The sequence below is a fragment of the Pygocentrus nattereri genome, chromosome 7 (genome assembly GCF_015220715.1).
Source record: "Pygocentrus nattereri isolate fPygNat1 chromosome 7, fPygNat1.pri, whole genome shotgun sequence".
Classification (NCBI taxonomy): Eukaryota; Metazoa; Chordata; class Actinopteri; order Characiformes; family Serrasalmidae; genus Pygocentrus; species Pygocentrus nattereri.
Window position 1 is genome coordinate 19,026,212 of NC_051217.1, and position 24,162 is coordinate 19,050,373.

General features: G+C 38.8%; 1 protein-coding gene across 1 annotated transcript in view; it reads left to right on the forward strand.

Annotated features, from left to right (window-relative positions):
- capn12 (calpain 12) overlaps nt 1-21,772 on the forward strand; it is a 38,106-nt gene extending 16,334 nt beyond the window's left edge. The window contains exons 5-21 of the mRNA XM_017707990.2: nt 765-936; nt 2,005-2,088; nt 2,790-2,875; nt 4,657-4,734; nt 4,829-5,004; nt 6,721-6,971; nt 8,076-8,087; nt 9,040-9,248; nt 10,412-10,448; nt 10,530-10,604; nt 11,739-11,784; nt 12,234-12,295; nt 13,044-13,112; nt 14,146-14,224; nt 15,781-15,897; nt 16,996-17,048; nt 20,739-21,772. Coding sequence (XP_017563479.1) covers nt 765-936; nt 2,005-2,088; nt 2,790-2,875; nt 4,657-4,734; nt 4,829-5,004; nt 6,721-6,971; nt 8,076-8,087; nt 9,040-9,248; nt 10,412-10,448; nt 10,530-10,604; nt 11,739-11,784; nt 12,234-12,295; nt 13,044-13,112; nt 14,146-14,224; nt 15,781-15,897; nt 16,996-17,048; nt 20,739-20,765 — 1,633 coding nt within the window. The 3' untranslated portion in view covers nt 20,766-21,772. The remainder of the gene's footprint in view (nt 1-764; nt 937-2,004; nt 2,089-2,789; nt 2,876-4,656; nt 4,735-4,828; nt 5,005-6,720; nt 6,972-8,075; nt 8,088-9,039; nt 9,249-10,411; nt 10,449-10,529; nt 10,605-11,738; nt 11,785-12,233; nt 12,296-13,043; nt 13,113-14,145; nt 14,225-15,780; nt 15,898-16,995; nt 17,049-20,738) is intronic.
- Nucleotides 21,773-24,162: the final 2,390 nt, after the last annotated feature.

The window sequence follows — 24,162 nt, forward strand, 5'->3', positions numbered from 1 at the left end:
AAGTCTGTTTGTCTTCAAATTATTGATGTCTGTCTTAAATCTTTCTCTTTGCTGTTTTGTTAGCTACTAGCTAGGCAAGACTCTTGTCTGCGTTGTTATAGTGACCAGCAGTCTGTGTGCCAAACTTTAGGGTTAAAGAGTGAATTAAACTCCAGCGTTTAAGACCATTTATTGTTAAAACTATGTTGAATGATCAGCAGAGCTTTATTTTACTGCAAAGGAGGATTATTTTATTTTTACCTAAAAATCTAATTCTGCTGTGGAGTCACAACAGGGCAGTAAAAGAGCTGCATGTTGTTCACCCCTGGCCTAGGCCCTTCCAGACTCACACACTCTGGTCTATGAAGCCAGCCCTTTAAACATGTTTGTGTGTCTGCATTCTAAGGCTTATTATTCAGTAACTGCATAGAAAACAATGAAAAATGATTGAATTATTATCAAATTATACAATGGACGTCTAAATCTGCTGGCCTTAAAAAGAATTTATTGCAATAAATGCATCTAAAGCATCAGTCACCACCACTTTTTCTGGCGATCTACCTTTAAACCCACCTGTAATTCACCTCATTCAGCTAATAAAGGACTCCTGATAGCAATTATTAGGTGAATCAAGTGGGGTCAGTTAGTGTTGAAGCTAAAGTCTGCAGGGAGGTGGATCTCCAGGGACAGTATTGGTGACCACTGTTCTAAAATGTCTAGGCAACTCTGTGCCTTTTAGAAGATGTAAGGGACAACAGTACATGTGTGTGTGTGTGCTCGTCCAGGTTGATTGGCTCCTATGGCAGTCTGAAGGGGGGTAATATTTCTGAGGGAATGGAGGATTTTACAGGAGGAATTGCCTACACTCGTCCCGTCTCCTCCCGCACGCCTCCTGTGCTCTGGAGAACTCTCACTGCTGCGCTGTCCAGAGGAAGCCTGCTCAGCTGCTTCATTCAGGTAAACACTTCTTGCATGTGCACATTCACTCATAAGCACCATCATCGGTGTCTGTTACCACTGTCACATCACAACCTCAGATCTCCAACATGACAACTTTTACATGAGAATGAAAAAAAGTTTTATTATAATTGAATGGAAGTTAATGGAACAGTATTTTTTTTCCAAGTGATTTTGCAGGATTTCTATTTCTCCATTCATCGTGAAACTTTAACTTAGAGCTGTAGTTTTCCAATTCTCTAAAAATCAAAGAGATAAATGAAAATGCAAGGTTTTATTCCAACAGCGACAAATGCTAACCTTTGTGTTAAGTGATTCCTATTGATCGCGTTCCAGTGATTTGCTTCATGCTTAACATTAAAAGCAATAAATTAGAAATCCATTGGATTTGTGCACATGAGAGCTGTGGTAGAGACAGAGAGAAGGAGGAAGCCTGTCTCCAGGGATGTTTAGGCAAGAAACTAAAAAGGAAACACTCCCTAAGAGCATGAGGAAGAACCACAGAGAGGAACCAAGACTCAAAAAAGTCATCCTTCTCAACTCATCCTTCTCTGAGCTGCACTGGATAGGCATGTTTCACTTAGCTCCACTTAATTAGAATATGGATAAACAGGGAGCGAGAAAGTTCAGATCAAAAGGGATGCAGTGATCCTGCTTTTTCTTGGCTGATACAGAGCACTGATCCAATGCCAGTGTCTGTTAAAGCACTTGTGATTTGTAATAACAAAGTATATGAAGTCTGTTAACATCACCAAAGTGCCAGACTGTAGACTTAACACTTATTTTGGGACGAGTCATGATGACTGGACTGAAAGTGCCGGACTGTAGACTTAACACTTATTTTGGGACAAGTCATGATGACTGGACTGAAAGTGCCGGACTGTAGACTTAACACTTATTTTGGGACGAGTCATGATGACTGGACTGAAAGTGCCGGACTGTAGATTTAACACTTATTTTGGGATGAGTCATGATGACTGGACTGAAAGTGCCGGACTGTAGACTTAACACTTATTTTGGGACAAGTCATGATGACTGGCGAATTTGTGTGTTTTTTTCTGAGTACAGGCCAAAAACGTGAAGGAGATTGGTACAGTGACAGCAGAGGGGCTGGTCAAAGGTCATGCCTATGCCATCACCTCTACAGATAAGGTAACACACCTGGCTATGTACATATACACACTGTGATGGCTGGGATTTTGGGGAAGGTAAGATAATAAATGACAGAGGGTATACACCATCTTTTTTTTACCTCCTCTCATTCTCCATTTTATCAGCTCCACTGACCATATAGGTGCACTTTGTAGTTCTGCAGTTACAGACTGTAGTCCATCTGTTTCTCTGATACTTCGTTAGCCCCCTTTTAAGCTGTTCTTCAGTGGTCAGGACCCCCACATAGCCGCTATTGTTTGGGTGGTGGATCATTCTCAGCACTGAGGTGGTGTGTTAGTGTGTGTTGTGCTGGTAAGAGTGGATCAGAAACAGCAGTGCTGCTGGAGTGTTTAAACACCTCAGCGTCACTTCTGGACTGAGAATGAGCTGTCATCTCTGACCTTACATCTACAAGTTGGACCAGCAAGATGGGAATGTCTAGTGAGTGGACACAGTGTTTAGAACACGCACTAAGACAGGACCACCAAATCAGTCTCACTGCATTGCTGAGAATGAAGTAAAGGGTAAAATAGCTAACAGAGTGGTCAGAGAAACAGATGGACTACAGTCTGTAACTGTAGAACTACAAAGTGCACCTATATAGTAAGTGGAGCTGATAAAATGGACAATGGGCAAAGAAACAAGGAGGTAGTTTTAATGAAGTGGCTGGTAGGTATATATATATGTGTGGGTGTGTTTAGGTCCACAGGAAGGCTGAGGAGGTGCTGCTGGTGCGGCTGCGGAACCCCTGGGGATTTGTGGAGTTCTGTGGACCCTGGAGTGACAAGTGAGAAACACCTCAGTTCTCATTTTAGCATTGCTGACTTGTTACTGACTATCCAGCTGTCTGCGAGCGTGTCTTTTTATATACTTTTAGGAAAAAGTATTGTCATAACTTTGTAGAAGAAAAACAAGAGTAACCTGCCTTACCAGGGCTAACCATTTTTTATGTTACATAACGTAACGTAGGAGGAGACGAAGCAGGTCGTGCGACTGTGAAATATGCAGGGAACAAAGAAAATAAGAAAACAGCAAAGAAAACAACTAAACTAAACTATGGACGCTGGAAAAGTAATAAAACAAGGACGAAAACAATGATTTGCTAATGAACAAGACAAGAAATATCCAGGCAGCAAAGTTACAACTGAGCAAACAAGAAACAATACCAAGCGAGACAAGACAGTAATTACTGGGTGGTGTTAATCATAAGACAGGTGAGGGGGTGTGACAGAATGGCAGAGCTAAGGAGGATCAGGAAACTAAAACAAACAAAGGCATATGACAAGATACAAGAAGGAATATAAACAAAACAGGAGAAAACACACAAGATAAGGGCAAGGCAAGACAGAATGTTACACAAACGCATCATGTTTTAAAACCAAGTTGCCTTTTCAATGATACTTGGTTTTACCCAACAGTGGCAATGTATGTGATTATATGAAAAAAGCATGGGTCTGGAAACTTACTTACTACTCAAGTAGAAATGGAAGCATGATGGCAAAAATATACTTGAGCGAAGGTCAAAAGGTATGTTTAACAACATTTAAGCTTACTCAAGTATGTAAAAATTAAACAATAAATATTTTAATGAACAAATTACAGGTTTTCTTTGTTTGGTGGTGTGCGAAGTGGACAGGTCATTAACTCTATATTAACTCTATTTTACACTATTTTGTTTGGATGTTTTAATAAAAAGTGCATTCAAATGCAGAAGAACTCAACTGACTGGTAAGAGAAAAAGAAAAATATCCTGGCCTTTGAAATTTGTAATTGTAACGGGGAGCAAGGAGGCGGACACATGTGCTGAGATAAGTGAGATTTATTAGGGGCAAATCCAGGGTCATGGTCAAAACAGTCCAGGTTCATATAGCCAACACTGACAGATCGGGGGACAGACATGACAAAAACCAAAATCAACACAACAAACAGAGACTGAGACATCAAACAAAGACCGGCAAACACAAGGGGCAAACACAGGGCTTAAGTATACAGGGAAAACGAGGGACAGGTGAAAACAATCAGGGGCGGGGTTACAAAACGAGGGGCAGAACTACAGATACCAAAACAAAGACACATGGACTAAACCAAAACACAAACACATGAACAGGACTGGGAGTGGCCAATCGTGACAGTAATAAATACATTGAAGATGAAAATGTAAACAGCAAAATGTGTGTTTTTCTTTCTTGGAAATATAATAGAGTAGAAGTGTTCAATTTCAGTAATTTACTCAAGTAAATAAAATAAGCCACTGGTCAAATTACACAATGTCTAAAGAGAACACACTTAAATATGACGTTTTTCTGCAAATTTTAGTGCACAACGTCTGTTTATTTTCTCAGTTTAATATATTAAAAACATAAAATATTAACTTTAATATATACAACATTTGCACAGACCACATTCTATGTTTTATTTATTTTTTCAAATATGTTAAATTCAGCAAATAAGCAGTTGTGGATCTGTAGAGGATGTGTTCCCGTATTTCACTTAGAAAATCAGGAAAACATGTAATTAGACCAAGGGCACCTAAACTATGTATATGAATGTATGTTTCTGTGTGGATAGGTGCAATGACTGGGATGGCATAGACAGTGCTGAGAAGACCAGAATTCACCTGAACATTGAAGAGGATGGAGAATTTTGGTAAGTATAGACAAAAAGTGTGCTCATAAACTGCACGTGTGGCAACAAGCCACACCATGCTATAAAACTGTAATAAAATTGTATGTGCGTGTAGGATTGGGATGGAGGATTTTTGTAGGATGTTTGATACAGTGGAGCTGTGCAGCGTGAATCCTGACTCCGATGCTGGGGAGGATGGTGATGCTGCTGGTGCCTCTGATTGGTCCTTGACCTCCCACAAGGGATCATGGGTCCCAATGTGCTCTGCAGGGGGCAGCCGAAAATACCCACGTGAGTATGTGTGTGAATTGGTAAATATAATACCCAGCTATGAGGCTAATGTAGCTAACAACTAATAGAAGCTTATAGTCAGCTGTGAGCATTATGAGCATCCTTGTATGACATACTGTATAAAAGATGGCTGCACAGCTAAAACTGTACTTCTGTCAGTTTTTATAGATAACAGTGTGCCATACAGTAAGCAAGCATGTCTAAGATTACTTAAAAGCAGCACTTAAAGATTGTTAAGATTGAAAGAGGTAGCATTAAAGTTTCAGGTGAAAAAACAGACATGTTAAAATATGGTGTGTATGTGTGGTGCTGTGAGTCGTCCTGTAAAGCCTGACATAATCATTTAAAAGTTAGAGGCATCAGGTCAGATTCCATGGGAGTCTTTTGAGCACGTCCAGCTTGATATGTAGCTCTCAAATCATCTTACGAAGATATGATAGTAATGGTAGTTAATTCACTCACATCCTTGAAAGACACTGGAGTTCATGTAGCCTACAACTGCTAATTCACACTTTAACCCTGAAGGTTGGCACACAGACTGCTGGTCACCATAGCAATGCAGACAAATTGCCTTTATAATCACTCCAGCTGGTTTTCTGAAGTGTTAAATCTCCAGCAAGAAATTGTCAAACGATAAAAAGTCGTAAAGCTGACTTTCCACAGCTTCTGGTTCGGATTTTCCCTTTCCACCTTAAATGTTGCCTGAGGTGGCAGAATGTAACTGTTGCACCATTTAAGGTGGAACAGGAACATTCGGACAAGAAGCTGGCGAATGAGGAGCTGACTTCAGCCTCGTAAAAAGTCGAATTATTGCACTTTTGCGGAAAAGTTTCCTGCCAAAGATGCGAGAAAAGCGGCTATACCTGAGCTAAAGCTCAGGGCCGGCCCTTCCATTAGGCGATATAGGCAAATGCTAGGGGCACCATCTGTCCAGGGGGGCACTCGTGTGCATGTATTTTTTGTTTTGTTTTTTTAAACAAATTAACAATTAATAAATATGAAAATAAGTCCACATAATCATAACTTCATTGTTTAATAATATTAGTCAAATTATTATAATAACAATACACAACACCTATAAAAGAGCCCCCCCCCCCATTTTCACTAAATAAGTAGGTCTTTATCCTCGTTGATTAGAGACTCTCTACAATAAGCAGAAAGTTGTTCTCTGCACTACTTTATGTAAAATAGTTTTAAAATATTTTTTGTGCAACAGCTTTATATTTATTTATTGTTGTACGGTTATATTTATAATTCATTCACTTTTTATTTGTTTCTTTAATACTGATTTTACTGTTTTACTGTTGTTTTCATTCTAAAATTAAAAAACTCAAAAACATAAAGCTTTGCAGTGTCTGTGTGAGTGTATAAACCTGATGATTGATGATGCAGGGGGCACCAACCAAAATCTCACCTAGGGCACCACATTGGTCAGGGCCAGCTCTGCTAAAGCTTAAAGCAGAGCAAAGGAAGTCTGCGTTTTTGTTTATATTTTTAGACTATGCTAGTACATTAGCACATACTGAGATATATTTTAAGCCAAAACAGTAAAGTGAACAAAATGTTTTGGGTCCCAAGGTGGTTTGATTTTTGTTAAAAGGACAAAATGGCCCTTCTTAACATTTGGGTTGCTGACCCCTGGTACAGTGGACAAAACTATGTAAATTTAACAGTTTTTTAGCTGAATCCATGCCACTGTCCACTTTAATTCTACAGGAACGTTCTGGAAGAACCCTCAATTCCACCTAGTCCTGTCTCAGCAGGACGTGGAGGATGTGGAGGTAGACGAAGATGATGCAGATGTTGGTGACGATGATAATGTGGCTGGTAACACAGCCGTAAAGAGTGGGGCAGAGAAGCATAAGGAGAAGATGAAGAAGTGCACAATGCTGGTGGAGCTGCTGCAGAAGGACCGCAGACAGAAAGACAAAATCAACTTCTTCTACATCGCCTTCCACATCTTCAAAGTAAGTCAGAGAAAGTCTACCTCATTATTATTAAAGGATTAATCACAGCAGTGTGATACATTCTACAAAATAAAAGTTCCTATATGGTTCTGGGTTAGGCCAAAGGATTGTAGAAAAAAACTTATATGGTGTAGAACCCTTGCCATGTGGAGGCTCTATAAACTTTGATAAGATTCCTCATTAACAAATGTGTCTTTAAAGAAGCAGCCACTGAAAGGTTTTTAAAGAACAAAAAGAGATTCTTTAGTGTTTGAGGTCCGATAGCATTGGCGTAGCGTTGCTTAGCATAGTGGGTAACACTGCTGTTCTTCAGGATTTGATTCCCTACCTGGGGGAGCACACCACGTTAAACAAATAAGAGTCTTTTGGCAAGACTCTTAATGTTACACTTGCTCATCCTACCTCAACATGATGACATTTGTAAGTCACCATTCTCAAACCTGTCCTGAGGGACCCCCATTTTTGCTCTATCCCTATGCATGCATGGAGCAAATGTGTAAACATCAGGTGATCCTTAAGGACAGGTTTGAAAACCACTGTTCTATTGCAGTGCTCATTTCTCTAAGGAAGGACACAACAGACAGAAATGACAAATGATAAAATGATGATAAAAAGCATCTATAACATCTTCTCTAACATGTCTTCTCCTAAACTGTAATCATATAAAGTGTCAAAACGTCATCCGTTTGCAATTTCTGTTGTTCGTGTTGTTTCCTGTAACACTAATAACAGGACGTTGTGTTTTCTTGATTAATGAGATTCCAACAAAAAAATAGAGTTCGGTTTAAAAACATATGCAAATGTTTCCTTATATCCAAGTGTATTAGTTTTTGGAAAACTTTAAATACAAAAAATATTAATACGAATATCTGCAGTCTACTGGGAAAGGTTTGTTGTGGTATCTATTTTTAAAAATACTGTTTTTACTTGTAGTGTCTTGGCCTTAAAAAGACGTCTATTAGAAACATTTGTGATTCACATTCACAAACTCACTAACCCATATTCTCTCTCTCTCTCTCTCTCTGTCTCTCTCTCTCTCTCTGTCTCTCACTGGGTGTTCTCTCTGTTTTTCTCTTTATGAATTTCCTACTTTGATGTTTTAAGGTCCCTCCTGAGGTGAGTAATCCTTAATAAACTCATGTGCTATGGTGATTTTTATTATGTACTTTTCAGCGCAGACTTTTCATCTTAGGCCATCTGTGAAAATTATATTTAAAGCTGTTTATCTGGCCAAAATAAATAGTGAGGTTTTTTTAAAGGTAACATTAAATTATTATTTCATTTTCATCAGTGTGTATATTTTTATCAGCTAATCCATTTTCAAAGCTGTCCTTGAGAAAGGCCAGTATTTACAGTTACCAACCATACCTAGTTTATCTAAACAGTCCTTTATTAAGTTAAATCAGATGTGCTGACTTTTCAAAACACAATTGAATGATTAAGATGTAAACAAAATTATTCAGAATTTGGGTTTGATTGGATGTGAAAGGGTTAATTGTAGAGAAATTTACAGACTGATTTCTTTACAGTGCTAGGAACCAGGGGTCACAATGTCTACAACACAAATATAGACATTTTATTTACTAAAATCACCAGTGAACCTATACGTGTCTTCTGAGTTTTTATAAATCATGTTGATGGTAAAATAGTGATCATTCTAAAAAGATACATTTTCTTTTGGGACTAGTTTGCCTTACAACACCCTGCATGTACCCCTCCATAGTTTTAGGTCTAAACCATCACAAAACAGTATCTCAAGCATCAGACAGCATTTTAGTAACACCTTAGATTTCTGATGCCTATCACTGTCAACATTTCTGACTCGGTACGTTTCTCCAGAACGGAGAATTTCACATTAAACCACCTGAACGACTTATGTGTAATAACAATTCAGAATTTAGAAAATCAGTGGAATTCCCCTTTAATAAACCCACTTGCTTTGAGAAGAAGAGGAACATAAACTGTGTTCTTTTAACCAGCTCACGACACAATAACAGCTTTACTGAAACGTTTACTGTAAGTACAAAGAGAGCAGTTTTTCACTGTGTTCCCCTCTCTGACTTTGCAGCTGCAGGACAGCACTGGTTCTTTTGACGAGCAGTTTTTCAGTGCTAACCCACTGGTGAGCCGTTCTGGGCCATATAAGAATTCAAGGGCCGTTTGGAGGAAGGTACATCTGGATCCTGGACACTACGTCGTCATGCCTTCCACACAGAGGCCCAACCAGCAGGGGGAGTTCTTCCTCCGCATCTACGCCAAGAAAGGAAACACACTGGGGTACGAAGGAGCAAGGACGGAATACAACGGCATGATGTTTCACTTGACTTATTCACACACACACACATACACACACACACACACACACACAAACACATACACGCACACATGTATATATATATATATATATATATATATATATATAGAGAGAGAGAGAGAGAGAGAGAGAGAGAGAGAAAGAAAGAGAGAATTATTGAGTTATATATGTATGTATGTATAGAGAGAGAGAGAGAGTGAGAGAGAGAGAGAGAGAGAGAGAGAGAGAGAGAGAGAGAGAGAGAGAGAGAGAGAGAGAGAATTATTAAGTAAATTTTGTTCACCCCTGAGCATGGAATTCATACTCTATAGAAGCTTTATTGACCTCTGTGTTTGATGTCTGATATTGGAATAGTATACAGTCCTCTATGGACCTCTGTCTGTATCTGTATATAATTCACTCATTCAGAAGCAAAGTCATTCAGAGCTTTTTGATATGAAATCCTACATTCTAGAGAAACTTACTGACTCAGATTTGTGTAAATGAATTTTTTAATCTAGTCATGATGGAGAGAAACCTACAGAACGTTGTCAGGCAAAATAGAACCTAAAGAAAATGCATCATATCAAATTTGTCCCTATTTTACCGTTTTCAACATTGCATTTAAAACTCAGAAGTTCAACTCAAGCTTCTTTCTTTCTTTCTGTCTTTCTTTCTTTCTTTCTTTCTTTTTTCTTTCTTTCTTTTTTAATTTATTTATTTTCTTTCATGTTTCTTTCTTTCTTTCATTTCTCCTTCTACTGCTTAACATCCTGAAAGTGTTATATCTTTCTATTTTTCTTTCTTTTTTCCATTCTGACTTTTTTTCCCATTTATTGTGGAGAGATACATCCAAGGCACTGTAAGGCAAATAGTCCTAAAATAGTTTATCACTGTTCATTTTAGATAGCAAATAAAATGGCTGTGTTTGTGTGTAGACATTGTGATCCTTTGTTTATATCACCACCATTATAAAGAAATCTGAGTTGGTAAGTTTCGAACGTAGCATTTCATTCTAGCATTTTGGAATTAACTATCCTAACTATAACAAACTCTTCTGAATGACTTTTTGTTTTGAAAAATTGTAGGAATTCCTCCGTGAACTATTTTGTAGTTTTACAGAAATAGGTAACTTCCTCTGTTTCAGGTCCCGTGACATCACCTGTCCTACTCCTTTCAATATGGTGAGTGAATTGCTGATAGAAATCAATGTTACAACAGTTTCATTTCATCACAGACTAACACTGCCATTGTTTGCCCTGAAGACTGTAATGTCAACGCCACCTCCCCCTGAGGATCAAAAGAGAGTGGAGAAGTGGTTTGATGAAGAGGCTGGACCGGTAAGTCTCCATAATCTGACCAGTCCATGCAAGCCACCACTGATGTCTGATGAATTAAAGTGTCCACAGCTTTTTCATAATGTCTGCATAATTGAATCGGTAAGAAAAAACAAATGTAAAGATGTAAACAAATGCATGATTTTAAAGAAACTTGCTGACTTCTTTACAGTGGTGATATTGATCAGGGGTCAGGATGTCCACAACACAGCCATTTTATTTACTGTCCAAAATAACCAGTGAACCTACATGAGTCTGACGTCATGAATTTATGTTATTATTATTATTATAATTATCATACCTCTGAAAATATAATTATCTTTGGGAAGTATTTTGGCTTTCTGCATGTACATATCCACCATAGCCACTGTTTTACCTGATGTCTGATTATTTTTGTGTGTTTTCGCTATATTCCAGCTGCTGTTTCACTTTTATTATTCTTTTCATTATTTATTATTATTATTATTATTATTATTATTGATTTTATTATTTTTATTCAATTTTACTGCCAAATTGTCTTACATCTTCTATTTATTTATTTCATTGTGTTTGTTATTTATTTTTATCCTTATCTGCTTTGTTATTTATTAAGCTACTATACTGCTGTAATTTTTTTTTTTTACTTTTTACTTTTTATATCCAAATTTTTGCACTACGATTGTTCCTATCCAACTTCTTGTATTGGCTCAGCGACATTGTAAATGAGGGTCCCCCTTAATGTACTCTGAGTTGGAATAAAGGTTGGTTGATTAATTAATGAAAGGATTTGAGAAAGTACATTTTAGGGAAAAAGATAAGATCTCAGAACTGTCATACAACAGTGTCACGGGCATCAGGTAACATACATAACCATTTAACGTAATATCTTTCTGTAAAGTAGCTTAACTCTTCAGACAGCTGGCTCCTGTCACCACCACTGTGAACAATTCGGACTCTGTAAGTTTCTCTACAACAGAGCATTTCACACCAAGCTCTGAATGAGTTTGTTTACACCTTTACCATTTCATTACGCAGAAATGTGGGAAACTGATTTCCCTTTATGTTAATATGTACAGATAATGAATTAACTTAATTAAAAGAGGCATATACATGATATCACTCACTGAATAAGTCAGTCATTTTGTTTTCTCTACTCAGGATGACCGACTGAATGCAGCGGAGTTTATGAAGCTGGTGAACTCAGGTCAGGAAAGTCTGGCACAAGCAGTACAAAGAAAAGTTTCACAAAAGCCAAATTTATACAGCTTTTCTACTTTCCCTGTTTGTAGATTTTCAGCAAAAGACTCTTGGGTCATACATTTCCTTTTGACTAGAACACACTGCTCTGTTCGACAGCATATTCATCAAACAATTTGCCGCTGAAGTCTGCTGTAGTACCAGAAATGGCCACTTGGTGGAGAACTTGTGTTGACTTGTGTTTGTGCCTTTCTCTGGTCCAGGTTCATGAACTCAAGCCCCCCCACTTCACTTCACTCTTATTAGAACCATGTGAAGCAGTGGAACTCTCTCTATAGTGCTGTGGTTTATTTGCTGTCGGCAATAAAGCCTTGTGCTTCTCTTTCTCTCTCTCTCTCTCTCTCTCTCTCTCTCTCTCTCTCTCTCTCTCTCTCTCTCTCTCTCTCTCTGTTGCAGTGCTGGAGAAGGACTATCATCTTCCCCTGGAGACCTGCAGGCAGCTCATCTTTGGGGAGGATGTATCCTCATGTTTGAAGTGCCCTCTCTCTGCATCTTCTTGCTCCTTCTTTCTCTCCCTCTGCTTTTATTCTTTCTTTTTTTTATTTTTCATTTTGGCTGCTTTCTTGTCTTCTTCAGAGTTATTGTTCTGAGAGAAAGTGTGTTTTTTCCTCCCTGTCATTCTTTTCTCTTCTCCCTACGCTGGTTACCATCCTGAGTCTGTTATCTATCTGTCTATCTATCCATCCATCCATCCATCCATCCATCCATCCATCCATCCATCTATCCATCCACCCATCCATCACTACCATTCACTTCTCCCTCCACTGTTTAGCATCCTGAGTACATTAATTATTTCTATTTTTCTTTCTTTTTCTTTCTTTCTATATTCTTTTTTCTTTCTTTTTTTTTGTTCATTTTTCTTTCTTTTTCTGTGCTTCCTTCCTCCCTTCTTTCCTTCTTTTCTTTCTTCTCATTTACAGTTCTTTCTTTCTTTATTTCTTTGAACTGTTCCTCTTTTCATTTTCTTTCTTTCTCTGTTTCTTTTTCTTCTCTTCTCTTTTTCTTCCACTCGTTAGCATCACTCCTTTCTTTCCTTCTTACTTTTTTCCTTTCTTTGTTCCTTTGTTTGTCTTCCTTTTTTCATCCTGAGTTTGTTCATTCTTTCTTTTGCTCTTTTGCTCTTGCTTGCTCTGTTTTCTGTTTGTTTCTGATGGTTTCCTGCTCTTGTCCCTCAGTTGGTTAGTATCCTGAGTGTTGTGAGTGTAGACTGGAGGTCGAGGCAGACTGAGTCGAGATCAGGCCGAGAAGCTTCTGTCTTCACTGCGTAACCTGCAGGTACAGTCGGTCTGCTTTACTCTGACATCATTCACACACACACAAAGACTGCTGAATGTTGTTTTGATGCACAAGGCCTAAAATCTTTCATCACTTTCTCCCTTAAAATCAGCAAACCGTAGCCTAGGCTGCAGTCTAGATGACACACATTTCATGAACTCTCAAAATCGTAGAATAGTTCATCACCGCTTACAGACAGTGGACTGATTGGTTTAATTAAAATTGGCCAGTTACATTTACATTATTTGGCAGACGCTCTTATCCAGAGTGACTTAGTTTGATCATTTTACACAGGTAGGCGAAGGTGGTGTTAGGAGTCCTTCCCAAGGACTCTTATTGGTGTAGTGTGTTTTACCCAGGTGGGGATTGAACCCCAGTTTACAGCATAGAAGGCAGAGGTGTTACCCACTACACTAACCAACCACTACAGTTATTTTTATTACATGTTTTCTGATACAAGTACCTCCAGTAGGTCTGTATGTTTCATTAAGCATCACTATTTTCATGCAGCAGAAAGGGAATGAAAGAAAATGTATATCTATAATGAGTACAATGTGATATACACGTTATACACTGATAAGCTAGTGACAAGACTCTGGCCTACATTAAAAATTTAAACATTCGGTCCAGTCCCAGCCCAAGTGCTCTCTCCTTTGTTGTCCATAGACATACATCTTTGTGGATGAAAGCATAGCCTTTGAAAGTTTTTCAGAAAAACTATAGTTGCCCAGAATGAAAGGTGTTGCCTGGGACTGTTTTTAGCATAGTTTAGCACAGAGGGGGAAAAACAGTGGTCTCTGTGTCTGTGTCCTCTCTCTGAACTCAAGCCACTTCAGCATGCAGACCTAATAAAGCATGTTAAATTTAAGCCAAAAAGTTAGACTCCTCCACTTTACGGCTGGAAAGCAACATTTGTGTGTAGAGAATTACGCCACTCTTGTGGTTCTCAATTGGTGGAAATGTTTGGAAAGGACTGATGTTTATCAAAAATGTAAACATTATTTTCTAAAAATGTTGTTTTGTTCCATTCTAGTCAATCTTTTTTGAGTATGATGAGGATTCGTCAGGAACCATGAATCCGTTTGAGCTCAGTCAGGCCCTCAAAGCAGCGGGTATGAGTAGCACACATACGTTTTAATACAGTGTATACAGGGTCATAGACATGTTGTGCTTGTGTGTGTGTGTGTGTGTGTGTGTATATATATATATACACGTTTATACATATATACATATATACGTTTACACCTGGTCACTTCACAGGTCTTGAGTATCAGGATTATATCCAGATATGGCCAAGCAGCATAAAAATGTATGTATAAACACCAAGGTGCATTTAGATACAAATCCGATCACTTGATCATTTGAGCCCCGTTATACTAGTATAAATGCATCCGTCTCTCCGACAATCAAAACCCCTCCTAGTTTAACTGAAACTCCTCCCAGTGCAGTATGCAGCACTATGGGTCTGAAAGGATGTGTAGCTGCCAAGAAGCCCTCACTGAGAAAAGTAGACAGACAGATCAAACAAAGAAGCTGCTGGTACTCTCAGAACAGTGGACTGACCAGTCCAGACCTCAAAATCACTGAATAACTTGGATCATGTGAAGCAGAAAATGCAACCAATTTCTGAGACAGAACTTTGAAGGTGTGGAAAAAATATAGCTTCAGATTTATTGGAAAAACTGAAAGCAAGAGTCCAGAAAAGAATGGAAGCTGTAATAAAGGCAAAATATAATATAATATTTAGTTGTTGGGGCTAAATATATGTTTTTATTCCTGATGCTGAACAATGAACAACCTGTACATAATGGACATTTTGACTGAAAATGAAATAAATCAAGGTTATGTACACACACAGACACACACACACACACACACACACACACACACACACACACACACACACACACACACACACATATATATATATAGCATCTGGCCACTTCATTAAGTTCACCTCTTTGTTTCTACACTCATTGTCCATTTTATAAGCTCCACTGACCACATAGGAGCACTTTATAGTTCTACAATCACAGATTGTAGTCCATCTGTTTCTCTTCATACTTTGTTAGCCCCCTTTTACCCTGTTCTAAAATGGTCAGGACCCCCACAGGACCACCACAGCAGGTATTATTTGGGTGGTCTGTTCTCAGCTCTGCAGTGACACTGACATGGCAGTTGCATGTTAGTTTGCGCTGGTCTGAGTGGATCAGACACAGCAGTGCTGCTGGAGTTTTTAAACACCTCGGTGTCACTGCTGGACTGAGAATAGTCCGCCAACCAAAAATATCCAGCCGACAGCGTCCTGTGGGCAGCATCCTGTGACCACTGATGAAGGATTAGAGAATGACCAAGACAAACTGTGCAGCAGCAGATGAGCTGATGAAATTATCTACAAGGTGGACTGACAAATCAGGAGTGTCTAATAGAGTGGACAGTGAGTGGACACAGTGTTTAAAAACTCCTGTAGGAATGCTGTGTACATAACTTGCATATAAGTTGATAGTATAACTTATAATTATTATTGTAAGTGCATAATTAGTCTTAAGACACTTGAATAATGCCTTGTTTTAAGGGGTTTACACCCATTCCTGTGCTTCGCTTTCTTTCTCTCTTTCTGACTTTCCCCTTCACACTGACTTTTTCTCTTTCTCACTCTCTCTTGCAGGTGTACAATGTGATAATTGCATTCTGCAGATGTTGTGGGAACGTTTCGGCTCTGGAGAGCAGCACCTGCCCTTCCCCAGCTTTGTCTCATGTGTCACCAGACTGCAGGTCCTCGTGGGTAAGCCTCTTCATTACCGCTCAATCCCCAACTGCATTACACAATCCAAACTGCGGCGTACAGGTTGCTGCAAGACTGTCTGATGTAACACCATGTCTGTACTGAGAATGTTGCTGTGAACAGAACTCGAAATATTTAAATGCATATCTCTGGTCGAGAAAAACACTGATTAAAATTTAAGCTCTCGGTGAACTGACTTAATGATTAGTTGGCAATCATGTGTCCCTATTAAGCTGCCTTTAGCTATCCTGTCCCTATTAAGCTGCATTAAATTATCATAGGTCCCTATTATGCTGTGATTAACTATAACAGGTCCCTATTAAGTTGTTTTTAGCTTTCATAGGTCACCATTAAGCTGCATTTAACTATCATGGATCACTATAAAGCTGTGTTTAGCAGGCCAAACATATTGAGTGTATCACTCAGCCTTTTGTTCTAAACCATTTACCTAAAAATTCCAAAATGTGAGAAAACACAGTTTTACATTAGGCCCAGTTTGTGTTTAATACAGTTGCATGCAAAACATTGAATACACTGGACGACATTTCTAGAAATTCTAATTTCTAAATGTGTTAACACATCCTCTACAGCACAACACAAATGATCCAGATAATGAATGTCAGTGTGTATGAATATCAAGTGACTTTGATCTGAACTTTCCAGACTGGAGGATCTCTAGGACCAAAAAAAAAGTTTTTGCTAAGTTTACATATTGGAAAAAATAAAACATAAAGTACAAATTTTGCTATACATTTTGCACATTTTATGTTATGCAAATAAACAGTAATTGTAAATTAACACCTTAAAATCCTAAGCTTATTACATGCCAAGCCTTATTATTCAATACGTATAGGGACTTCAGTGCATACTAGCTGAGCTATTGTTTGGTCCTGCTGGTGGACCCTGGGCTGTTTGGGGTTAAAATGTGCAAAAATGTGTTCTCTGCTTTGTGTTGTTGTCAGTACGTCTGTAGACCATTTCTGCCACAGGACTGAGTAATGCGTATGTCTTTTACGTCATTGGCGCAGTGATACGATGTGAGTGTAAACATGTTAATTGGAGGAATTGAAGGAATTTGTCGCATGTGCTTCTTCTCAGCGCTATTTGAGTCAGAGACCAGCCTTGAGGTGAAGAACAGAGGAATAAATGTGGTAAGACCTGATACACTATTCATACTGGATTAAATGTCTCTCTGCAATTAAATTAAAGCTGTTCTTTTTCTGTACCAGTGGCTCCCACTTCTGGTCTGACCCCTTTCCCTATGTTTTTTGTTTCTGCTCTAACAAACCCACTTCAGCTCCCCTTGACCAAAACACTACAGTAGATGGAATATTTTTTACCAAAGAAGGTTCTGCAATGTAGAGATGCTGGGATTTGATTGTCTGGTTTGTCTGGGATAAAGTACAATTGAATATGAAATTTATTGAAAATGAGTCGATATCATCGCTGTCCAAAGAACACCATGCTTCTCCATTTTTGTCAATGCTTATTTTTGTACATCATTTCAACACAACCCTGGTGAAGGGACTAATAAAAATGCTCTAAAATTACTTGGATCAAAATCCCTTTACACTGACTTACATCTTACTTCTCCTGTAATGTTTTATTTATATATATATATATATATATATATATATATATATATATATATATATATATATATATATATATATACATACAACCCCAATTCCCATGAAGTTGTGTAAAACATAAATAAAAACAGAATACAATGATTTGTAAAACCTTTTCAACCTATATTCAATTGAATACACTACAAAGACAAGATATTTAATGTTCAAATGGATAAACTTTATTACATTGTGCAAATATTCACTCATTTTGAATTTGATGCCTGCAACACGTTCCAAAGAAGTAGGGACAGGGGCACGTTTACCACTGTGTTACATCACCTTTCCTTTTAACAACACTCAATAAGCGTTTGGGAACAGAGGACACTAATTGTTGAAGCTTTGTAGGTGGAATTCTTTCCCATTCTTGCTTGATGTACAACTTCAGTTACTCAACAGTCTGTGGTCTCCAGACTGATACATATTGTCTATACATATGTGTGTGTGTGTGTGTGTGTGTGTGTGTGTGTGTGTGTGTGTGTGTGTCTTTGTATGCAAAATGTGGAACAACTCTAAAATAAGTTAACACATCCTCTACAGAAAACACACTTAAATATGGAATTTTTCTGAAAATTTAAGTGCATAAATTCTATTTCTATTTACTAGAAAAAAATTTTACATCCAGCAAAAACAGTAATTGTGTATTGAAGTGTGCAGAAGTGTGTTCACTGTTCAGGATGTGTCATTTTCTCTTAGAAAATTAGCAAAATATAATTGACCAGGAGCACCGAACCAGCTACAGGACAATCTCCCCTCTAATATCTCTGGTTTCAGAAGAAATATTGTCAGTTGTCTACAAACTGCCAACACTATGTTTGCATTTCCCTGAAAGGTCATTGCCAGGATGAAACGGTTATAGCCAGGATGCTCATGTCAGTGTAATTCCTCAGGACACTCTCAATAACAATAACAACACACCATGTGGGCTATGACTGTTAGCAGGTTTGGTTAGTGCATTAGCGTGAGGTAAATTGGAATAGGGCTACTATTACTGAGGGAGTTCAGCCAATTACACAGGTCCATTCATTCCATAATTATTGTGGATGCAGATTCATACGGGTTTAAAATAACTCCGCAATTGTTACTGTCAGACTGCAAAAACTACACACTGTAGATCAGGGGTACACAACTCCAGTCTTGGATGGCCAGGGTCCAACGCTGTTTGATAGTTTCCCTACTCAAACACACCCACTAAACCTGGAGATGAGATGAGTTGACTCGTTTTTACACGTAAATCACCAAGACTGGACGCTGGGCCTCCAGAGCTGGAGTGATGTACTCATGCTGTAGATAAGTACTGGATTAAAATCACTCCACAATTATTACTGTCAGACTGTAAAAAGTAATCCAGCCCCAGTAAGGTTCAGCTTGTCCTTGCCTTAGTCTCACACTTCCTCTGTAGGCCAGATCACTTCATGCAGATTCATACTGAATTAATATCATGGATTGTGTCAGCAATCGACTCTTTCATTTGATACCCATTAGAGCTGTTGTTAAAACCTCTTTTTTCCACCTATTTCAATGCTCTTCTTACATTTCAAAGTCCTGCTACTCACAGATAAAGCTCTTTACAATCTCACACCTTCTTACCTCTCTGATCTTCCTCTTCCCTGCAAACCCACTCGTACTCTCAGGTCCTCTTCACCATTCCTCAATCAAACCTCCGTAACTTCCAGTCACTGGAACTCTCTCCCTCTTCGAGTCCGACAGTCCAATTCTCTCCCCACGTTCAGATCTAATCTTAAGGCGTACCTGATTTCTCTCAGCTACAAACTTCCCCAAGCCTAAACTACTCCTCCTTCCAGGTTTTCTCTGTGTACCCTCTCTCTGTGTTACTGTGTTTTGTTGTTTGTTTTTCATGTTGTGTTTTGATGTAATTGTAGGCGTCTTTGGGTTCTTGAAAAGGGCTTTATAAGTATCAAGCATAATTATTATCATTAGTATTCACTTAAATTACTGTACATCACCTGATCAAAGAACAAATCAAGCCCCAATAAGGTTCAAACTGTCCCTGTTTTAGTCTCACCCTTATTCCATCACTAGGACAGGTCAGTTCATGCATGGGTGTATCAACTGTGTCATTCTGTGTTTTCATTAAAGGAAATTGAGGAGAATTGTATCTGTAGTTTAGCTGGATCTGGATCAGTGTTTGTGCAGAGTTAACCCTTAGAAGATCCCTGACAGGTTTATCACCGGTGATAACAAAGTCAAGTCGTAATTTGATGTTAATTGTTGCTCACTCATAGCTTATTGAACGTTTGTGGAAACTGCAAATTCTAAATGAACAATCCATAGTGCATTTGTGTTTGTAGGTAATGAAGAAGATAATTTATTATGATTTTAATCTGATGGAAAATGATTCTAGTGGATAAAGTCTTGTATTGTGGGAAAAGAAACATTCTTTACATTTTTACCATGTGTTTGTCATGTTTTTACCTCTAAACAACAAAAACGGTTGTAAGCACAAACTAAAATCTGTTGATATAATATAAAATTGAATGTAAATACAGGACTAGGTGGAAGTTTTGAGCAATTGAAAGTTATTTATCTGGACAGTAAACTTTTAGTTTAGTATTACCATTATTATACCAGTATTTTAGTATAACATTAGTATTACAATGAATACAAATAATATGAATACAAAAAGCTGTGATTTTATGTGTGTCAATGTTTTTGTCAAACCATTTCCTGACCTCTCCTTGAGGAAGCACAGTATTAATGAATTGCTCAATTAATACTTCATTATTTTGAAATAAGTGTGTTAGTAATGGTATATAACAAATCCAAGCGGGACATCTGGAACAAAACCTTGTCATTCAAATTAGCTCACAAGATATCAATACATTTTTTCAAAGGAGGAAATTCTTGTACATTTTTACTTCATTTATTTGCTTGTATTCTAATCATGTATAGTGATTTGAGGTGCCTGTGCCTTTTTACAGTACTATATATTTCGTTACTTCACTATGTAATTAATTATGTAGTTACATTTAAATAATTCAGCAAACTACAGTAATAACCTCTAAGGGTTAATGTGATTAACAACTGTTCTGTCCTGTTGGCTCTTCCTCAGTTCTCTCAGTCCTCTGTATAAAGAGCACATAGGTAATTCAGGTGGCAGAGAAGTACCTGTAGGTTGTTGGTTATTAATAACTGTACTGATGGAGTGGCGTGCGGTGTATAATGTGCTTGCGTCTCTGGTTTTTTTTGCAGTGGCTGTTAAGGCTGCTGGCCGTGTGAGCGTGCTCAGATGCGACACCTCAGCAGGACAGACCCGCTTGGCCAGGACTAAACTGACGTCATCCACTTTGGCCTGCGTATTACTCTCTCTCTCTCTCTCTCTCTCTCTCTTTCTCTCGCTCTCTCTCACACTCTCTCTTTCATTCTGTTAAAGCCAGCTCTGTCTGGACTCCTATTCCAATCATCTCCACCCACTCATCCCACCATCACACAGGTCATGTGGGTCATTTATGATTTTGTCCAGACAATCGCTTAAGCTCAGACATAAGCTTTAGCTCCGCTTCTGTGTTTTAAGGCAATTTCAAGTCAGTTACCTTAAAATAACACAGAAATTAAACCTATGCATTTAAATATCTCTTCAGATATTTAATACATTTCATATATTAACTGTGTTTGTGTATATTGCCTGCATTAGCTTCACTGTATGTCCAAAAGTTTCCAGACACGCCTTCTGATTAGTGAAATTGGCCACTTTAAGATAGATAGACCCATTGCTGACATGTGTTCATCTGTGTATACATCTTGTATAATCTCCATGGAAAAGCATTGACCAACAGATTGGGTCAGTCACCCAATGCCAAGCATCAGCTAAAGGGGTATAAACACCCAGCACTGGGCTGTGGAGCAGCGGAACTGTGTTATCTGGAGTGATGGAGCTCCATCCAGTACCTTTGGGATGAGTTAGATGCAGAAATGACCATCCAACATGAGTACCTGACCTCACTAATGCTCTTCTAGCTAAATGCATTCAAATCCTCACTATTAAAGGGATATTCTGCTGATTTTTCAAAATTCCATTCTAATAATTTAATCGTTAAAATGTAAACAGACTTATTTAAAGTGTTTGGAATTAAAATGACTAATTGTGGGAAAAAATCCTCTCATTTTTATACAGTGATAGGAACCAGGAGTTGTAATGTCTGCATCACAAATATTGATGTTTTATTTGCTTTGCAAAAAGACCAGTGAACCTACATGTGTCTTTTGAATTTTTATGTTTTAAAAAATCCCCCAAAAAATTTCTTTGGCAATTCTCCGGTTTCCTCCCACTTTCCAAAGACGTGCAGTCAGGCCAGTTGGACATGCTAAATTGCCCCTAGGTGTTAGTGTGTGAGTGACTGTCTGTGTCTGTCTGTCTGCCCTGCGATGGACTGGCAACCTGTCCAGGGTGTATCCTGCCTTCCGCCCGAAGACTGCTGGGATAGGCTCCAGCACCCCCCCGCGACCCTGACGGAGAAGCGGCTTAGAAAATGGATGGATGGATGGAATTATTTTGCCTTACAACGCTGTGTGCTGTCACCACCACTGTGAACGATTCTTAGTTCATTTCTCTAGAAAGGAGCTTTTAACATTCAATGAATTACTTGGTTTATATTTTAAATAGCCTGTATTTCCCCTAATGTCCACTTAACGGCGTTCGTGTGGGGTTTTGTATGAAAAACAGTCAGAAATCATTTTTACACAACCTAAACTTATCTCTTAGAATTAAAAAGGCTGCTTTTTGTTACTGTGCATTGTAGATGGATATATGGAAATGATCCCTGTTCTGACTGGCCACGCTATATTATGCATCATTCAAAAAGAAGGCCAGGCTGAAACGCATCCTGTAACTTCAGCAGGAATGGACAGGGCTAAACTGATGTTGGCTGAATTGGTGGATGTATGCTGTCACAAAAAGAATGAATTAAAAATGAGTTTTTTTGTTTGTTTGTTTGTCTGAAGCTTTATTCCATAAATGGACTGTATGGTTTGAAAATGTAGCAATGTGCACATGTGTTCATCAAACTCCTAGTTTTTAAAAAAGGAGGAAAATTAGTTTTTTCCTGGTTAACGTTTTAATCATGCAGAGTTTTTGGAAAAATCAGTGGAATTCCATTTTAATAATCCCAACAAACAAACAAACAAACATTTGGACATACAGTGTATCTTTCCCTATATTATTATATTCTGTATATCAGAGGTCTTCAAGTCCAGACTTCTTTTCACGTCAATCAGTTTTTGATCCTGTATTTTCACTGGTAGTTAACTCCGCAACCCAGAAGGATGAGTGGCTTAGATGTGTGTGTGTGCGTGTGTGTGTGTGTGTGTGTGTGTGTGTGTGTGTGTGTCATATCTACCAGCAGTTACAAAATCCAGGAAACTGGATTCAAGGTCTGGATTTGAAGACCTCTGCCCAATATTAAGTTCCAATTTTATTAGCCACTCTTTTTCTTCTCTCTGTCTAGCTTTATTATCCATTTTAAACATTCCTTTCTGCCTAAGTCAGTCTTGCTTGTCATTTCAAGTACGCACTGCTTTTAAGATTTATCAGTTAAGCACAAGAAATCATCAGTGCTGGAATGCAGCCGATTTCTCTAAAGCAAAAGCTGTATCACTGTACTGAAATATGTCTTGCTGTATTCTTTGCTTTTTCTTCCGCTGGGGATGTACACATAATTTCCGAAATAAATTTGTGGAGCCAAATATAAACACTAACCATTACTTTCATAGAGGGACATTTCTATATTAAATAATGCTGTGCGTATACCTACACCTACACACACACACACACACACACACACTGTGCTAGGAGAGTGACTGTGGGTATTAAAAGCGATGTCTCAGCAGCGCTGCACGCATCGCCTCTATTCTTATCACTCTGACGCCACGCACGGCGTCATCACGCCATCGCTCCCTCCTCCGCTACGTTCTCCCTCCATCCCTCCCTCCGCTGTTCTCTCTAGTAACTGCCTCAGTGTGCTGCCTCCTCCCCTCACTCGCCCCTCCCTCTCCCGTTCACTCACACACATGCGCGCAGCGGCGTATGCTTGCTCACACACTTTTTATACGCTCTTGTCCTTTCTCCTGAACTCCTATTTATAGAGGCGTATTTATAGGAGACAGAGGAGAGGTTGCCCCCGGCAACAGTCCAAGCGCTACTGGAAGGGGAGAGAGAGGAAGAGAGAGAGAGAGTTACATCCACACCTGTCACCACTTTCCTTCCTCTTCCTCTTCCATTTATTCACAAGTACCTCTCAGCGCTTTCCTCTGATAAGCTCTTTGTGTTCTGGTCCAGGTCCCTCAGGCTCTCTATCTCTCTCTCTCTCTTTTTCTCTATGCCTCTATGTCACTCTCTCCCTGGATCAGCTGTAACAGAAGGACTAGTGTTGGGCCACATGCTGAGGAACTTCCCTTTCGCTCCAGGAACAACAACCTCCCTCCTGGTGATCTGACCTCTCTAGAACTCATCAGGGCCTGTAGCACCAGCACGGGTCAGGCAGGTGAATCTGACACATTTCATTCATGCCATCGTGAGGTATAGACACGTCCTATGACCCGACCCTAAACCTAAAGGGGAAATCCACCAAATTCTTGAACCTGATGACAAATTTCTGTAGTGGAGATGTAAACAAAGTCA